This window comes from Bactrocera dorsalis, chromosome 1, assembly GCF_023373825.1.
Source record: "Bactrocera dorsalis isolate Fly_Bdor chromosome 1, ASM2337382v1, whole genome shotgun sequence".
In the NCBI taxonomy this organism is placed as follows: Eukaryota; Metazoa; Arthropoda; class Insecta; order Diptera; family Tephritidae; genus Bactrocera; species Bactrocera dorsalis.
Genome location: NC_064303.1, coordinates 20,950,952 through 20,971,029, shown reverse-complemented (window position 1 = coordinate 20,971,029; position 20,078 = coordinate 20,950,952). Strand labels below are relative to the sequence as shown.

At 36.8% G+C, this 20,078-nt stretch overlaps 1 protein-coding gene across 2 annotated transcripts; it reads right to left on the bottom strand.

Annotated features, from left to right (window-relative positions):
- LOC105225666 (adenylate kinase isoenzyme 5) lies at positions 1-20,076 on the bottom strand. Of its 2 annotated transcripts, XM_029549943.2 has the most exons (9): positions 19,393-20,076; positions 8,784-9,065; positions 8,537-8,679; positions 6,253-6,435; positions 6,029-6,137; positions 5,596-5,947; positions 5,311-5,527; positions 5,009-5,173; positions 1-4,931 (listed from the first exon to the last, which is right to left on the bottom strand). In XM_029549943.2, exons 1-9 carry the CDS (start codon positions 19,412-19,414, stop codon positions 4,551-4,553), a joined length of 1,854 nt encoding a protein of 617 aa, XP_029405803.2. In that variant the 5' UTR covers positions 19,415-20,076; the 3' UTR covers positions 1-4,550. The 2 variants fall into 2 exon arrangements, with proteins under 2 accessions (XP_029405803.2, XP_011202545.2); XM_011204243.4 differs by having other exon boundaries at positions 5,596-6,137.
- Positions 20,077-20,078: the final 2 nt, after the last annotated feature.

The following is a 20,078-nucleotide window of genomic DNA, read 5'->3' as shown; positions in this document are numbered from 1 at the left end:
TTGCCATTTTATTTAGTTTTATTGAAATTTAACGTTGTTACAATTCAAATTGTATGCATTATAAACGACTCTATAACTAAGTACTTAAATCTAAATAAATAGTTTGAGTCTACTTTAATTCTAAAACTACGCAGCACTGCTCAGTAAAGTATTTTTGCAATTGAATAACTTTTTTCCACAAATAACAAAAACAATTTCAGGTTTTCAACATTTTTATAAAAGATTCGCAATTATACTTATATTTATGCTTATTTATATTTTTATATGTCTATAATTATTAGATATAAAATTAACAATATATGTTTTTCTTATTATTTTAGAAGTTATTCAAATATATCCTATATTTACTACTTTTATTGTATATTTCTAGTTGTAAATAGCGTCACTTAAAAGTATTTTTCATATTTTTTTTCTTTTAAATATGATATTTAAAGCATTTAACCATTGCTCTTATTTTATACCAATTTATAACTGAATTTTGAAGGTATACACATATACAAGTATATGTATGTAAGTATGTATATTCGCTTTTTCGTGTTTCATCACTAACTCATTTTTTATCGTTGTATATAAAAAATGTTCTACAATTTTATTTTGCAAGATATATGACTATTAGTTTAGAACTAAATTAATCGCTTAATTATTTCGTCAAATAATTTAGTTGAATGCTTTTCAAAGTTTTGTATAACGACTTGATAAATTTTGGATACATCGTGGCCACGCAAACCTTACCACTATACTTTAAAAAAATTTTTTTTGGACTTTTTCGTTCGTTCGGGATTTTTTTTCAATTGTGTATTTTTTACGTTTTTTGTAAGCATAAGTAAACTAAATTATATTGTCTAATTATAATTATAGTTAATTATATTATATTTAATAATTTATTACGTTTAATGAGTAAAACACAGATTAGCTTTTCTCTGCTTATACAAAAGCGGCCGATTTTATTGTTTTTAAAATGACACGCAGACTAAACTTTGTGTTTCAATTATAGTGTAAATGAAATTAAATAAAAAAAAAGTAAAAAATATCATTTTTTCATCGCCTGTCAGTCTCTTACATTTCGCGCTCATTTCGCGCTCATTTTGCAAAGCTCGCTAACTTTCAATTGATTTATCTATAGCTGAATGTGTTTTGTTTTAAATTTTTAATATTTTTGTTTAATAACATGTCATTAACTTTTTTCTAAACAAAAAATTTCTATACCGCAAAAAGTACCACTATAAAGTATAGTCAAATATGCACAATACTTGAAAATTTTGAGTGGTAAGGTTTGTGTGGCCACAAGTGCATGTAATTCTTAACACTGTGTTCATACAGGCAAACTCTTGTCACACTAAGCATCTCTCTTTTGAAAGTTTTTGACTATCCAGCTCTTCATAAATTATTGCACATTTCACTTATAAAAATATTTTGATTTTTAGGGTTTTAACTGATATCTTTTGTTTTTCTAAATTTCATATTTTAATCTACGAATTTTTATGCATTCACGAAATCAGCAAAGTTTCAAATGTTGGAAAAAGGTTTAAAAATGAAAAGGAATGTCAAATTTTGTGGCAACGAAAAATAATCATTTTTTTCTATCTCCTTCTGACTTGCTCCTCTACAAACTTATAATTTTCGCACCAAAAATTGCCGTGTCTGAACACAGTCTGAGTACATCGAAATTATTTGTGAATATTTTTACTACGTGTCAAAGCAATTGAGCCACATATTTTCGAAGCACTTTGTTAAATATTTAGAAGTCATGTTTTAGTTTAACTGCAAGATGTAATTCTCTACATAAATTAAAAAAAAAATTTGGCTAGATAATTGAGCATTTAAAAAATACTGCAGCAAAGATACAAATATTTGATAGCAGCTATATTCTGCCTTTCCAAGCGCCATATTAACCAACTGACCGCAGTTGAGTTTGGAATTTTTCTTGCTATCAGAAAATGTATACCGACTTATTATATTAGCTAATAATGAACAAAAGTAAAAAAATCCATTGAATCACGTTCAAACATTAAAAATATATTTGCATACTTCAATCAGCAAATAGTTTCGTTAGTTTTCTTCAATATTTGCATTAATCAAAAATACAGAAGTATTAAAGACATACGTACATACATATGTATGTAAGTGATTCAAAATATGAATGAACAGTGAGAATGCAACGCCTCACAATCGCAATCAGACTATAAAAAATAATAATAATTTTTGAGAAATCAACCTAATAAAAGGAAAATTTTGTTGATGAATCGGCAGCTTCGCTTTTGGTGTTTGTCATTGCGTTCACCCGAGCAAGCTCAAGTCGAACAGGTCTCTCCACTCCCTTTGGCATCATTTTATCAAATTATATTTCTTTATTTGTCATTTCTGCCGTATTATGCATTTTTTAACACGTAAGGATGACAACTCTTAAATTTCCTAACATATAGTATATATTGATTCATGGAATAAATTTCAAAATTATACCAAAAGATGTAAAGCAAAAAATGTTATTGTGTAAACAGGTAATAAGAGAGAGATTAAAGAGCGGATATACATATGTGTATAAGAGTACAGACGTGGCTGTTTTGTTTCAAACGATCAATATGAATTTTGAATAGATTGCATACTTTTGGGCATCCAAAGAAAAATAATGTTCTGTCACCTTTGAATTATTATAAAAATTAAATAAAAATTAATTAAAATAAAAAAAAAACACACATTTTCTTTCGATATGATATTGATATGCCCTTTTAACTTTATAAGAAAATATTCCTGTGTTATTTATGTACGAAGTCGAAAGTCTGTATATGTTAAATACTTTTAGTATTAACAATATGACCACTGTTAATATTAATATTAAGATTAAAAATTTTTTTTTTCTTCATTTCGAGCGATATTCTCACAGCATTTAAGAAGAAAACACTTTTTAGGCCAGCCTATTTTGTATATATTATTTTACACAGTTCAAAAGCAAATCAAACTAAGACTACTAACTAATAACAAAAAAGCATCCGGAAACTAACATTTTTCTAAATTTGTAGGACTGTGCTTAATTACTGAGGCGATCTTTCAACCCGTTTGTTTGCAGCAGCTGCTTCAATCGGTACACCTCAGTAGAATATTGTGACTTTTACAATGGATATAAATATCGAAAAAAGAACTTGTCTCAAATTTTGTATTTCTAACAAAAATTCGTGCGTGGAGTAGTTCCAAATGTTAGAAAAAGGTGATTCAGTTTCATCAGAAACACAAGCCAACGAGTGGTCCAAACTTTCAAAAACGATTGAGAGATTTTCAAAACATGCCTCGTTCTAGACGACCTTCGACCTCTTCAACCGATGAAAATATGAGAAAGTCGTCGGATGAAAAGAGAGCTCGACATTTCTCACGAGTCCTTTCGAATGATTTTTGTGGATATTTTGGGTATGAAACGCGTTTTTGCTCGACTCGTCCCGATAAAGGTGAATTTTTTCCAAAAAGAGTACCGTAAACTGGTCACCTTGGACATGCTTGAGCGTGCGAGCTTATGAGTTTGATATGCAAACAAGTCAACAATCATCGGAATCAAACCCGTTTTCAGTCAATAAAGAAGAGATAAAACAAAATGATCCAATTTCAATATTGAGAGCTGAAACATTCCCATGTGCCCCGAACACAAAGTTCGTAATATTTTTGTGGATCCGTTAGTTTTTCTAGATGTAATCGAAATTTAGTCGATTGCATCGAGTGTGTTTATCATAAAAAAAATATTCAACCAATGTCGTACCCTCATTCAAGAAAATTTTTGTAAATATCGAAACATCTTTTCACAGTACTATTTTAACAACGTCATACAATCGCACCAAGGCTTTTGGGAGGCCCAATGTGAATTTAAGTAAGAATCGGAAAAGATATAAGTATGGCGCAACTGGCCAGCTTAACTAGTCGTCTAACTATCTCATTTCCTTACAAACAACTAGAAAGTGCTGCATGATGATGTTTTACGAGATATTAACTGTCAAATTTTGAAAATTTAAGGCTTGAGAGGAAACCAAAACTTAATTCTAAAAACACTAGAAAGCTTGGAATAAAATTGAAATTCATGATATTTTGAGTATTAAAGAGGAATTAAAAGGGATGTTTTCCTTTCAACGCTTGAAAGCCGTTCCATTGCTTCTCTTATTGAAAGTGTCCACATAACCTTAAATTATCATAGAAGGAATTTCAAACAAAAATGTAACAAGTCTAACCAATTTTGCTAAAAAAACAAAAACCGAAAACTTTAGGGGCAACCCATTGAGGGTAATAATAGGAAAAAAACAATATAGAAAAACTGTAAATTTTTACAGTTATTGTATACCAAATATGTTCTTACTTTCGCCTTTGACCTTACACATCAAGTTTCTATCTAGGAAAATATTAGATGAATTCTCTCTTTTAAGGATACTGTACCCAACTACAGGAAGAAGAAGTTAGACCTACACTATGTTCTACAGCAGGTAATGCGCCAAAATATGGGATCATTTAAATAAATGTCGTTGAATTGCTTTGACAACGTTCATACCGAACTAAGTGATTCCGAGTGCTTTTAGGTTTTACATATACGAGTCCACCGGGTATCTTTCGGCCTCCTGCAGCATATGTCTGAAATCAATGCCACCAGTTAAGCCTGCCATTCGTGCGTCACCATTCATCACCACACCACCATTATTGGCAGCACTATTATTTCGATTCTTTAAATGGCCATTCATGAGCGATACATGATGGCTTATTGTTGGCACTGCACCCGGTACGTTATTCTCTAAATCTTGTAGTATAGCGTCGGTTTGATCATGATCAACATGATTTGTCATTACAGCGGCGTCAGCCTTGTTGTTCATTCCTTCGGGACCTGTTTGTTCAATAGTTTGTATGTGCTGACGTATGATTTTTTCAAATTCGCGCTGCACCGATGGGCTATCCGTATCGCCATCGACCTAAAGATACAATTTTTTTATCGATAGCTTTCGAGCTCAAGCACTTATTTATTTCATGAGCTTGTTGCTGTACTTACGATTTGTAGACGATTACTATTGTCCATAGTTTTTAGCATTGGTAGGGTTTGCTCGCGGAAGAGCTCCAAACGTCGCCTGAACGAGGACACGGTATCGTCAACCCGTCCACGCCCCAGTTGTAATTTAGAGCAGTCCAGCAGCACGATTGGCGGTCGTTGTTTGTACTAGAGGAAAAAAATAAATAAAACCATTTTTACTCATTGAGCATATTATGATTAATGACATTTATAAAATTAAGAAACTCCTGAGTAGATCCTTTTGTAAGCTGTCTCTCAATCTTAGTGACAATCTCAAAGCCCACCTTATTCTCAAAATGTTTGACTTGTTGTAAATTTCGCGGAAAACCGTCGATCAATATGCCTTTACGATCCATCAATTGTCTTATATTCGTATCGAGTATGTTGTTGATCGCTTTCTCTGGCACCATTTCGCCAGCGGATAGTGCCTCCTTGACGGTGTAGCTCTCTGTGTTGGCACGTGGCGCCGAGTCGGTAATAGCACGCAACAGACGTCCCAAACTACGAATATGTTTAAACTTTGAAAGATCACATACACCATACAACAAACAACACACCCACGTACTAACCTTATGTGTCCCCAGCCAGGGTTCAACCCGACGGCCTTCATACACAGTGTCGCCTTGTTACTACCCGGCCCACCGATGACCCAAATAACTGGCGGTATGCTGTCCACATTGAGGTCCATACCCGTCGCGGCGTTTTGTTGATTCATCACCTCCGGCTGTGTGGTGATGACTTCGGCTTCTGTCATTCGTGCAGTCGCAGCAGCGGCGTTGACACTTGAAGCAATGTGCGCGCCCACGGCATTTGCTATGCTCGGATTGCCCACATGGTTGTTGTAGTGATTTCTATTCATGTTGTTGTTGTTGTAGTTGTTGGCAGCAAAGACAGTTGTGTTGACGTTGGCATTAGAAATGTCTGCAATATTCGCGGCTTGACTAGGTGCGGTGTCTACGCTAACTATACTGCCGGGTATATCATGTATCCCTCTGCCCATACCTGTGACTCCGTTCAGCATGGCCTCTTGGTTCTCAAGCGTGCTTAACACATCGAGTATGGCGGCACGAAAGTCTTTGTACACTTCGGCGGGTGCACGCTCGCCATTTACCTGGAAAATGATCAAAAAAAAATTCATTAATTCTTTTTTTTAAAGCAAATTTCGATCGAAGGGACTTTAGACAATTTTAAAAATTGATTTCTGTCATTATTAAAGAATTACTTACTGCTGTTAGCATATCACTTTGATCGAAGTAATCTGCTACGGGCATCACATTTTTGAAGAAATTCTCTAATTCCATTTTGGCTAAGGAGAGTACGACATGACCTAATTTGGCGCCATAATCAATTTGCTTCTGCAGAACCGACTGACGCCAGGATATCAAGATCACTCCATTCACGACTTGAATCTGCAATAAAATATAAATATCGTACTACTTGTGTTTGACCTGCTTGTAGGTGTGTGGTTGTGTGCGAGTATAGGAAAAGTAAAGTGTATAGCTCAAGGCAGACATATACTGATTAGATGTAAAAATGTACATAGCGGCTGGATGAAAAAATGAGAAAGCCAATTTATTAGTACTTTCAGTGGCTTGCAGTATTGAACTCATTTCTGATTTGTCTAGTTCAGTGAAATTGATGACCCTTTGAGTTTTGTGATCAGGCTCATTAACGATATGTGAACTTTCCTTTGAAGAGGAGGGTATTCATTGCGATAGCAGTGCAGCGAAACCGCCCTTAAACCCATTAAGTTAGCGCTCGAAACCTTGATCCATTACTAAATTCATCGAACTAAATGAAAAGGAGATCAGAAATGGTGGGAACTGTAGCAAGGTTTATGAGCTTGCCGTCTCCTTAAAGATACGTTGTTCTATTATGGTTTAATATTGGAACTGGTGACTTTAAGAAGCCTTAGACAGTCGCCAATATATGGACTGCAGCAAGATACTTCCGGATCGGTTTGAATCTGTGTATATCCATTATTGCTGGATATCTGGTGAACTCATTATTATTTCTCCAAGTTTTAGAGGATTATACTGGACATTGTTAGAATAGCACCAATGCGGCATAGATAAATCTTTATATATACAAATCTTCTGACCGTGTGTTTGCATTTGAACTGCTCCTAAACGGATGGACCGATTTTGATGAAATTTTCTGTGTATGTTCAAGGAGATTCGAGAATGGTTTAGATTTACAATTTGGTCCACTGGAAAATGTTTTTGAAATTATTTTTTTTCATTTTGAATCAATTGTTAATTTTGGAATGTTTGACCGATAGATGGCGCTACCATCGCAGTATCCAATATTCAAACCTTAAATTGGCGTAAACGTACATTAAAGAAAACGATGCCAAAGTAAAAGGCGACATCTGTGGATCAAGTTTTTATATTGTGGACAGAGTTGTTCGTTCTTAAGTAATAAATTGGGTGATTCAATACATCTATGGGTAGCTATAACATTTTTTTCATACCAAATTCAATAGTATTTTTACCCCAAAAACCAATTCTTTCTTAACGCACGAAATGCTTTTTGATTCATTTTTGTTGCTTCATCAAAAATGCGATTATTCTAATAAAAATCACATAGATGGATCTATGTATCAGCCACAGTAAAACGTAAGCGCATCATGGAGGTAAATAAGCAATTGCCGCATTTGGGGTGAAGAGCAACCAGAAGCCGTTCAAGAACTGCCCATGCATCCCGAAAATGCACTGTTTGGTGTGGTTTGTACGCTGGTGGAATCAGGCGATCGCTATCGTTCGATGCTAACAAACTTTTGTTGCCAAAAAATGGAAGAACTGAACTTCTTCGGACAACAATTCATCTCAAGAAATGGACCCGTAAGTGGCCTGTGGGGCTACGTCAAGTCTAAAGTAGATAAGCCAGCAACTATTCCAGCTTTGGAAGACAACATTTCCGAAGATAAAAAATATATATATATTGGGGCATACCCTTTAGAACCATCGTGAGCAGTTCGTTAAGGTGATAATCACCGTGTTCCGGAGTTGACAACGGCTTCTATTTTGCCGATATGACGTCGTGTTGTAGAAAAAAGATATGATAGAGAAATAGCCGTTCTTCCATCATAACTTCGCTCTGAATTTCGACGACTCAGAGGCAGTTTGCTCGTACTTGACTATAAACATTAGTCCCTTTCAGCGTATTCTTCAGGTTTGGTTCTGTGCAATTTCTCTTTGGTTCCGATCTTGAAAAAATCACTCGTTGGTAGTAATTCCAATAGAATGTAGAGGACCGCCACGGAGACCTACTTTGCAGACCCCCACATAATTTTTTATGAATGTTCGTGAAATGTTTTATGTACATAGGTATGTATGTAGATGGTATGTTCAAAATTTTTCATAGGCATAGTTAATTAAATTATGGTTAGTTTGTGAGATGATGGATCACTTGCAAGTGTTTGCTTTGAAAAAGATTAGTAAATATAGACTATTGTTTAATAATGCCGAATCAAAAGCGCATGCAAATCAATATCATAACACTACTCACCTTTTCCGAATATTCGACCACGTCGCGCATTGAGCGAGGAAATCCTGAAATTAGGTACGCTTTGGCAGCTGGAGCCATTTTCATTTCCAGCATGAGCACCTCTGTGACAGTTTTCGAGGATAGTTGCGAGAAGTCTTGCATATCTACAAATTTATATGTATGTACGTAAATAAATATATATATATGTATAACTGTTAATACAATATATACTGTATATATACTGCTAGTATAGTTATTGTTCGCTTACCGTTCCCCATTGCGTATTGTTGCAACAAATCCATCATGTTTATGTGCGTCACACCGCGGCGCTCCTGCATAAATGTGTCACAATGCGTGACTTTGCCACTACCTGGGCCGCCTAAAACAAATATCACTGGCACTTTGGGCGGATCGAATTTTATTTTTCCAGCATTTTGCATGTCTATGGCGACCATGTTTCCCGTACCGATCCGTCCGTTGGCACTGTTTTGATTCCGTATATGACTCCAATCGTTGCCTTGTTCGCCGGTATCTTGTGCCGCGCTGGCATCTAAAAACGAAGAGCATATTTAAATTTACAATAGAGATTAATAAGTTGAAAAAATATCAAAGCAAATAGGTTAGGAATGAATCCAAATCCAAATTTAACTTGTAGTAAACTGAGAAACTATACAATGATAATTCTAAAAATAACTACACACTGTACAAAAATGACTGCGAAGTACAAAAAAAGTGTTATTTGCTTCCGTAAGCTCAACAGTTATTTCTCCTCAAAACTTTTCGCACACGCACTGCGACCGCATTTCTTACTACACTGCTGATTTATTGGAGCGGAAACATAAAATTAGCTAATCGGTGCGCTGAAACCGTTTGGCTGCGCTTTTTGGTCGCACCGCAAGCGACCGGAAGTTCGCAAAATGTCGTTAGTCACACCCTAGTTTGAAGAGCTTTACACACATGTACACACGTTCAAACTCCTTCGCGTGGCATGTTGCATGTTGTTTCCAAGTAACTTTATTGTAAAACATCATTGGCTTTCTTGGCGAAGCGTGTTGGCGTGACTTGTGCCATTTTAATCGTGATTAGTACATCGTTGTATGCAAATATACTTGCCGCCATGCTTTAAGCGTTCTTTGAGTGGCTGCAATTTGGTCTGGCTGTTTCACAATCCTGTGTAACAGGTAATGCAAATTAGAAACCTACTGTTGCTTTGGGTTGAGGGAAATGACCTGAGGAACTCAATTAACTAAGTGGAAAATTTTGATCCGCCAATCGTAAGTACGTCTGTATATATGTACATATATATTTGTTGAAGTGTATTTGTTTACTATTTGTCGATTTATTTGTTAAATTGCAATTAGGTATCGATATTTTGCTCCGAAATAGATTTGTGAAAAGTTGTTGCAGAATACGCAATATAATGGTTGCGTATTTTTAATCCTAGAGAATACTTGTAGGACTTATAGAACTACATATTCCGTCAAGTCAGCAACAAAATTGCATAAAAGTAGCAAATAATATAAAATATATGTTAATTAAAAGAAAAATATACTAAACTGGATATTTAAATTACAACCTCTTTAGCTGTCATTGCTTGGTCATTACGTCTGTACTCTTTTCTTCGTTTTTCTGTTTTGAATTGACATTCAATAAACCTGCTCAGTGCTCCATAAAGAAGGTATAAGATGGGGTTTTTCATAAAAAATTCCTTTAAAGTTATACGCAGTTAGAGTTGTACATCACATATGTACATGTACTGAGCCTTCTTACAAGTGCCTTATAAATGCTGTATTGCTCATACGGCATGGTGTACCATATGAATACAGTAAATTTGATACATAATTGTATATTTTATTTATAAATAACAACACCCTAATTGTCACCCATATTTTCATAAAACATAGCATTGATTAATCCATTGCAACTAATTATTGTCATACATACATACATACATATATACACACAACAAACTTGCACATGTACACAGTCACGTCATTTCAGCGTGTTTGTACATTTGTTGAATTTATGAACGCCGACGACTGACCAAATAGACATGAGTCGTTCGATATTCGAAATGTGGGTGAGACAAGTCTGGGCAGTCGCTATGATTAGTTCCTGCGACCTACATCAACCCAATATATTCAACCTTAGATTTGTTTATATTATACATATACATATATATATAAATATATATGTATGTACGCATATACTCCATCCAATGCAATAAAATACTACAATACTTGTACATATATAGACACCAGCTATACAAATCGCTTTCGCCGCCATTAAGCGTGTTGGACATTCAAAGTCCTTGTATGTTCATGGGTGTTCATTGACCACGAAGCCGAAAGATATTTTCTAAATGAATAATGGCATGGAGGCACGACAATGCGCCACAACGTTCATGCAACTATTAGCAATTGTAAATTTCCATTAAATATTCTCATATGACGTAGACTGAAGTGAATACATCAAACGAAAGCTAAATTATTAAACGTGTTTTTTTTTAAATAAAATTTTTTAAGGCAAAAAAATTGAGACTTTAAGTCGCTGGTACTTTTTTATACACGTGTACTCGTAAAAGTAATCAGCTGATATGGTTCACTTCTTTCATCTTTCATTCTTCAAAACAGTCATTTAAAAGTCAGAAAGAAATAAATTTATAAGAATTATAGGTTAGGAGTAGGTGGCAAAAACGTTGGGACAATAGTCTTAACGACCGAGTGAACTACGAGTACATTCGAGACGTTGGGTTTGTTGAAGATAACCCAGACTTCAGATTTGGTCTGAGTCTAGGTTTTCTGCTCACAGGACAAGGGTCTCTGAATGCATTTTTGCATCAGAGGCACCTATCTGATAGGTCGGGTTGTTTTTGTGGGGCGGGGGTAGACGATTGTGTGCACATATTGGCAGAATGCCCGATGTACTCGGACATTAGGGATCTGGGTGGTATGGGGATTAGCTAGACTGATGGACGATTAAATGTAACTGATATGATCTCCACTAATCGGTATACCGAACACTTAGGCTCGTTTGTGAATGAGTTTTTTAAGCGAAGACATTTACCTGGAAATTTAGGGTTAGATTTTGTATGAGTGGTGTGTATGGGGTTCAACCCCTGGCCACCAGTCCAGAGCTGTATGTAAGCTCAACTGGTAGTAGCTTTGGCTACGAGTTCTGACAGAAGACTTAATTCTGGTACTATAGGGAGTAGGAGCACTTAGACCAACCTGCTCATGCGGACTAGCCCCTCGGGGAGTATCGTGGTGGTTGTGGTTAAAACCCAAATGCGGGAAGAACTGACTTTGACAGTTGAATGTGGAGTTGCAGTGCAACCGGTTGCCGGACCCAAAGCACGACAGAGGTTTTGGAATGGCCTCAAACCCTTTTTGAAGCGGATGATGACTGGCGACGAAAAATGGATCACATACGACAATATCAAGCGAAAACCGTCGTGATCGAAGGCCGGTGAATCGTCCCAAACAGTGGCCAAGCCGGGATTGACGGCCAGGAAGATTTTGCTGTGTGTTTGGTGGGATTGGAAGGGAATCATCCACCGTGAGTTGCTCCCATATCGCCAGGCACATAATTCTACCATCTACTGCGAACAACTGGACCGCTTGAAGCAGGCGATCGACCAGAAGCGTCCGGAGTTGGCCAACAGGAAGGGTGTAGTATTCCACCAGGACAACACCAGGCCACACACTACGTTGATGACTCGTCAGAAGCTACGGGAGCTCGGATGGAAGGTTTTATCGCATCCACCATATAGCTCGGAGATAACGTCAAGTGATTACCACCTGTTCCTGTCCCTTGTTGGTGTAAAGTTGAACTCAAAAGAGGCTTGTGAAAAGTGGCTGACCGAGTTCTTCGCAAATAAGGAGGGGAGCTTCTACGAGGTATTATGAAGTTGCTGCCTAGATGGAAACAGACTATCGAACGAAACGGCGCATATTTGAACTAAATTCGATCACAGTAACACTTTTTATAAAGCATTGAATAAAGAGCAAAAAAGCGGAAGGGATTCTCTGTTATCTTTTGTTATTTGACAATTTGTTACCGTCGCTTGATTTTACTAACGTGACAAGTAAAATGTTACTTAAAAGTCTCTTCTTCTGGTACTGTTCAAACTAGAGAGATTAACTACCTTATTGAACTAATTCAGTTTTCTTCACATTAGTCTTACTCAACAGCAACTCAGTTGGCCTTTTAAATTCGGCCATTTGTTACCACGTGTTCTATATTGTCTGACCTAGAAAATTAAATTATTATTATTATTCTACATACACATATTTGTATATATGTATGTACTATATATACATAAACATTTTCGGTCACACGTGGTCATATAAAATTCTCAAAGAACATTACTGAGATTGCTGATTTTGAATGTGATACTTTCCATATTCTTGTTGCGGAAATGTCAATAGTTTAGTTTAGCTACACCACATATTATTAAGTTGATGAATGACCGCTTTCAGCAGCAATCAAACAGTCTATTTGTATATAAATATATGTACGGGCATATATTTGAATATACTATGTACTTCTGCTCAAATCAAACCTTATTTTGGTACCAATAGATGGGAAAGTATTATTCGAATTTGCCACAGTACTTACAGGGTTTGTCCGGAAAGTAAAAGGACTGAGTCGATTAAAAAAATATTATTGAACTAATTGTTACAATTCTTTAAACATTTCAAAATAGGCTCATTCTGCGTCGATGCAGCGCTGCCAGTGCGATTTCCAAGCATTGAAGGCGTCACGGAAGATATGCTCCATAATAGCCTTAAGAGCCGAGGTAGCATGTACCTTTGGATCCTTTTTTATCGGCCTGTTGCGAAAAGGCCTTCTACGAAAGCGTTGGGATGCCGGCTTGGTTATTCATAAGAAAGGCGGTGTGAGCCAGGGCGTTGGCGTGGTGCAACTTCCAATCGGCTGCGATGTCTTGTCGAACCCTATTGACCCTTCGTTTGAGTCTCTTGAGGACTTCCACGTAAAACTTGGCGCTGATGGTTTATCCAGGAGACAAAAATTCATGGTGAGCGATAACTTTGATGGCAAAAAAGACAATGACGGGAAAGAGGTCGCTGATGAACGAGCAAATCCAAAATGAAAACTATGATTTTGGACTTGCTCGTTCATCAGCGACCTCTTGCCGGCCCACCAAAATAACCCGGTGGTGCACCGAAACACATTACTTCTTGTTAAAACAAGGCAAGTCTGCTTGATCATATCAAACGTCTCTGTCGCAGATTTACCGAGTTTCACACAGACTTTAATCGGCTTTCACTACTCACAGAAAGTCGTCGGGCGAAAATGTTTGTCCTAACTCTCCAGTACTCAGAGACAAATTATTATAGCCGATTACTATCAAAATTATTCTGCATGTTTTAAGCATATATTAGTTCGGTCGGCTGGATTTTGTTATCTTATAAGACAGCGAACAAACTACAAGCATTTAAGAATTCATTTCTCCTTGTTTACGGTCTCCAAGAAGAGTTAATGCTTTCTCAGAACAAATACTAAAACTTAGTATATTTAAAAAAATACTTAAACTTTTTATGATTTTTTAAAGAATATATTCTCTCGAGTGCTCATAACTGTATCAATTTCTAATTATTCAATTCTGAAATTATGTGCAATTATAGCACGAATAATAATGGCCCTGCAAACAAGAGCTTCATGAAAAACATAGTTATTGTGGTGACAACAGTAGAAAAGTGGCCACGTGAAAAATATGTCAATTAATTGGTCCCATAGGGAAAATCAATATAATTTCTTTTGTGCTGCAGAGCAGAAGTATGCGTTTGTGTTTAAATATATTCGATATCAGTGAGTTCATATGTACTTATATACACACATATACATACATTTTTCTATTGTACAAATATTTAGTAAATTTATATATTTTATATGTAAGTGTTCCTATTGGTGGGAATTTTCTGAGAATTTTGCGTTTTTGCCCAAACAAGTACTTTTTGAGTTACTAATAGAAACACTTTGGCTTGGTCTTTTGTTTTGAAGTTATGCAGAATCACTTTATTGTGGTATTGAGGTTATAAGCAACCCAAGTTCTTGCGTTTGACATGGATTCTCATCGTGAAACGTCTACAATTCACTGTCTTCGCAGGTTTCTGGGTCAACACAGAACACTCTATCGTGCCTCTCCTGGTATTGAAGTTATAAGCAACTCAAGTAACTTCTTTCTGAATCATTCCCAGTGCATGTAGTCGCTTTCAAATGGCTTGGCGGGTGATTTCCAATGCTGAAACAACCCCTTCTTGCGTTTGACACGGATTATCATCGTGTCAAATTCACAGCCTTTGTGAGATTTTGGTCTTTCTTCACGCGGAGGGTTGTTAACCTTCGAAACAACGACACCAATCACGGCACGTAGTTTCACTTGTGGTAGCACTTCCGTAAACTTTTTGGAGCTCGCGAGGTGCTTCGGGCGTCGTTTTCTTTGTTTGAAAAAAGAAGATCAACACTTCGAACAAATTACAATTATTTAGTAAAGAGTTGGACCTGGCAGTGAACGAGGGCAAGACGAAATATCTATCTATATTGGACGATGACAACAACTGATGAGTCGACCTTACGAGTTTTCGAGAGAAAGGTTCAGCGAAAGTTTTATGGTCCTTTGCGCGTTAGCCCCGGTGAATATCGCATTAGATGAGCGATGAACGATGAGCTGTACGAGATATACGACGACATTGACATAGTTCAGCGAATTAAAAGACAGACGCTCCTTGAAAAATCAAATTAAGCAGAAAAATTCATGATCCATGAGGAATTAAACATGGATTTTTCATTTCCTAGTAGAGAAGAATGGACCAATGGTTCTGTGATGGACAGTATTAATCTACATATTCAACGACGGATCAAAGGGTGAAATTGGAACACATGTGTGCTTCTTCTGTAGTAATCCACGCCTAGAACAGGTAACTTTAAACTAAATACATATGTGTAGTCTTGCATAAAAGCTGGTGAGAAGTGGGCTACTGCTCTAGGTGCCCCACCCCATTTACCAGTAGCTCATGTAAGGGTTGTTTGAAAGGAAGTTGTGTTGATGGCGGTCAAACCAAAGTGCTACTACTTTTATGCAAAAGAGAACTTCTAACATTGCAAAAGTTATCGCAGGGCGCCTATCGGTAAGATCCCAGCTTCATAAAATCGGTAAAAAGGATGCGACGATGAGACAGTGGAGCATTAACTTTGCGAATGCTCAGCCTTCAGCTTTTTGAAACGGGATATACATATTCCATGGCTACGCTCCAACTTAAGAGACATTGGACAGCTGGTGTAGAAAGAAATTTAATATTTTACCAAATCCACTGGGTTGGTGGATAAGGCTTAATTGATTACAACTGTCGACCACGAAGGGGTTAGTTTTATTAGCAAATAAATTTGTAGTTATTATTCCTCACTTGTTTCTTGCATTAACTTCTGGGCGTTAAATACTTGTTTATTCTACGTATTATTCGATCTGGGTGCTATTCATATATATTTTGTCATGTTATTCAGTTAAATAGTAAAGGATATATGCATATACGAGAAACGGTATGCCTATACGAGATCGGCGACTTTTGTTACCTGAATGTGGCTTATCATAAACCGACTTGTGACCACGTTGAAACTCGGTAAGCCTATTTTTGACGGTTGCCATCGTAGCAAAAGAGCTCAAAATCAAATCTCCAATCGATACTTCTAAAATCCGCGAACACGTCTGCTTCCACATGTGATCAACACAGAACTACGAGTCCGATTTCGACAGTAGCCGTCTAGGTGAGTACACATACATAATATATTACATTCGCTTTAAAATTGTATGTATGCAAAAGAGATCGAACTTGTAAAAGGCACTTGTAGGCAAAAAAGTTTAAAAAAGTGGGCGGGTCCCACATTCTTATTAGTTTAAGGTACATATGTACATATATCCTAAACCACTAAAGCTAAAACAACCAAATTCGTCTAGCGCAAATATTATAAGAACTTCTACCGATCGCGTGAAAATTAATGAAATCGGGTGGTAACTCCGACCACTCCCCATATAACGGTACTGTAAAAAACGTATACTGAGTTAGCTTAATAAAATTAAGAGATCGTGTTTTTCTAGACTTTGCGCTTAGAATGAAAAATTTTGTGTGAAAGCTTGTGCTAGACCCCATGTAACCAACAAGCTTTATGTAACTGAAGGTAGTTCCTTGGCTTTAATGCAATTTGGCAGAATGTGAAATTTTCGGTTATAGCCAAAATTAGCGCTTCCTTACTTTTTCTTCTTTTGAGTTTGTTTCACCAAAACCTTTTGGACCTTCCCACAGTTCGAGTTCCGTAAAATTTTTCTCCTTAACAGCACAATTGTCAATGTCGGGCATTCAAATATGAATAAATAGTTAAATATTTGCATATTAGCATACAAAATGACATACAAACACACACACACATACGTTTAAGCGCATTCATGTTAGAGAGCAGTTAACACATAATTACCATGGCACGCATGTCCGACTAAGTTGTGCAAATACTTATACAAATATCTATAAAATATGAAAGTTAAATATGAGTTTATAGTAATTTACAGTGTCCGTTCAACCGCATTCACTGGCATTGGCAGTGACATTACGCTATTGAAGTTAGGTCAATATTGAATGTTTTTATGTATCGCGAATTGAAAATTTCTCTTTAAATAATAAAATAAAATGCAGGAATGGAAACATTGTCGCAGTCTGAATATTTAATAAACAATCGTCGTTAATAGATAGTAAGAATAGTAGAGTTGCCATAATCATGCAGTACTTTCCCTTCCCCTACTACAACTGTGTTGGTTATTCGACTGACGACTGCTGCCCTGCGAAGAGAGGGATGCACCAGTTAAACGGTTTCGTTGTATGCCATTCTTATGTGGTTTACAATGACTCTATCGTTCTAGAACTTATGAACTTGTGTCGTCACAAACACATACATATACCTGTTGACAATTGCAAATGCTGCTCATACGCCCACACACAGAGCAATTATTCTATTTCGTTCGAGATAATAATTCCACGGATTACGCGTTTACTACATTTTCTATAGGTTAGTAACATTTAAGATTTATTTTATATTTTGTAATTTACGAATAGTATTTCAAAACATATGAAATAGCGCTAAGAAAAGCACTATCTTGATATCTGTCTGTAAGATTTGAAAAATTTTCAAATAAATATTTCAAAATTTATATAGATGATATCAATACCAGCTCGCATTTTGCATACAGAAAAAGGCTTCGGCACCATGGAAGCGACTATTTCGGACAACAGAACTCAAAACCAAGTAAATAAGCAAAATTATCTTAAACCCTCGGAGCGGTCGTTTCAGTTTGCTGAATAGCCAGATGCCACTCGGAGATAAATCAGGCGAACACGGTAGTTAAAAATTTGGCGAAAAACTCACGAGAATCAATGCAGTATGCGAAGGTGCATTAACGTAGTGCAAAAACTAAGAGTTGTCGGCACATAACTTCGCCCTCTTTTTACGAACAGTTTCGCGCAAACGATAGTTTGGCCGGTCGGAAGGATTTCGCAATGTACCACACTTCTATAATTGAAGAAAACTGTGAGCATAACCTTGATTTTGACCTACTTTGATGTCGTTTTTTCGGCTTCGCCTCTCCTTTGCCATGATATTAAGCTGATTTTTCGTACGTTCCCGGGTTGTAATAGACCTGAGACACATCGCCAGTAATAATACGTTTCACGACATCCTGATAGTCGTAGTAGTATCAATCAAAAACACTTGCTTGCGACAAACAATTATCTTCTTCTTCTTTATTGGTGTAGACACGGCTTATGCGTTTTTAGCCGAGTTAACAACAGCGCGCCAGTTGTTTCTTCTGTTCGTTACGTGATGCCAATTGGATATACCGAGCGAAGCCTGGTCCTTCTCCATCTGATCCTTCCAACAGAGTGGAGGTCTTCCTCTTCCTCTGCTTCCCCCGGCGGGTACAGCGTCGAATACTTTCAGAACTGGAATGTTTTCGTCCATTCGGACGACAAGACCTACATAGTGTAGCCACTGTATCGCTGAACTATGTCAATGTCGACGGATATCTCATACAGCTCATCGTTCCATCGAATGCGATATTCGCCGTGGCCAACGCGCAAAGAACCATAAATCTTTCTTCGCAAACCCTTTTTCTCGAAAACTCGCAACGTCGAAGCTTCTGCGACTTGTTATATGTATTATATCCACAAGCAGCCATAAATTCCCTCATTTTCGGAGTTTAATTATAGGGTGGTGTATGGTCTGGCTAGTTCATCTGCTTCACTGTTACTAGGAATATCAATATGTCCAGAACCGTCACATAGGATGTGTGATCCACTAAGAGACCAAGGCATTCTTTCACTATGTTTATGAAACCCTAAGATACTATTTATCAGAACAAGAAAGCTTTCTTTAATTGCTGTAATCTCCACTTCGAGGACGTTGCAGTGAACTCGTAGACCGAAGACGATTCTGGTATCTTAGTTTGCTGAATAGACACCACCTTCCACTCTATTATCTAGTTCGGACAGATCCCTTAAGGTGCTTACATCTGTGTCCCTGCCCACCTCACCCCTTTCCAACTTCGCTGCCAGTTACTTACAGAACAAGTCTTTGGCAACAATTTTGTTGCTGATTTCAGAAGCTTTAGCGAGAACAGAAGTATTTTTAAATATCTATGACTAACAGCGAGTACCTGTTTACTAATAAACAAAGCAAAAAACTCAGTAACGGTAAAACTAGCACGTAATTAGTACGCTTAATCCCAAAAAAACTGTTAGCAGCTTACGTGCTTACGTGGATTCATCAACTTCCCGATACTTCACTAATTCTACAATGAAAACTTAACTCACCTGTGTCTAAACAAATACCCATTATCCATTCGGTAGCCAGTATAGCGGAATCGGCGCTATTTTCGCTGGTTGTTAGTTGCCTTTAGGTGGGCGAACGGAGGTTAAAACGAACAGAAGAAAATTTATTGTCACTGGTGCACTATTACAAATGTCGATTTCTTTGCAGGCGCCACAAATTAGTAGCGTCAAATTATTATGGACTTAATTTACGTCTAATTATATAGGTTACAATGCGAAATGATTTCACTTTCACCGCAAATAATTATCTTATAATTAATAACAATGCAAGTTTTAGGAGCAAAAGATTTGTGTACGCTCGGTTGGCTATTTCCTTGGCCCATGGTGAGCGGTAGAAATTACCGTTATTCGGGTATTAGTTAGGTTAAGTAGTTAAAATTCTTTAGGATTCGTAAAAAACACAGACATTCCATATACATATGCATTTTTTGCACATTCATTCCACTCAATTAAACACACATATTCTGGTGAAATATAATTTTCAAAAAAATCCAGCTAACGCATTTGTACTTTGAGGTTAGATAAGTGTGTATGCATTTTTATGCTTTGTTTTTCTTTTTCTATTCACTTATTTATTTTGATTCACTTTTGATCAGATTAAATTTATTTCGCAATGCGTAGACCGCTTGTGGCACGTTTTACATGTTGCACGGTCGAAATTGAACTGA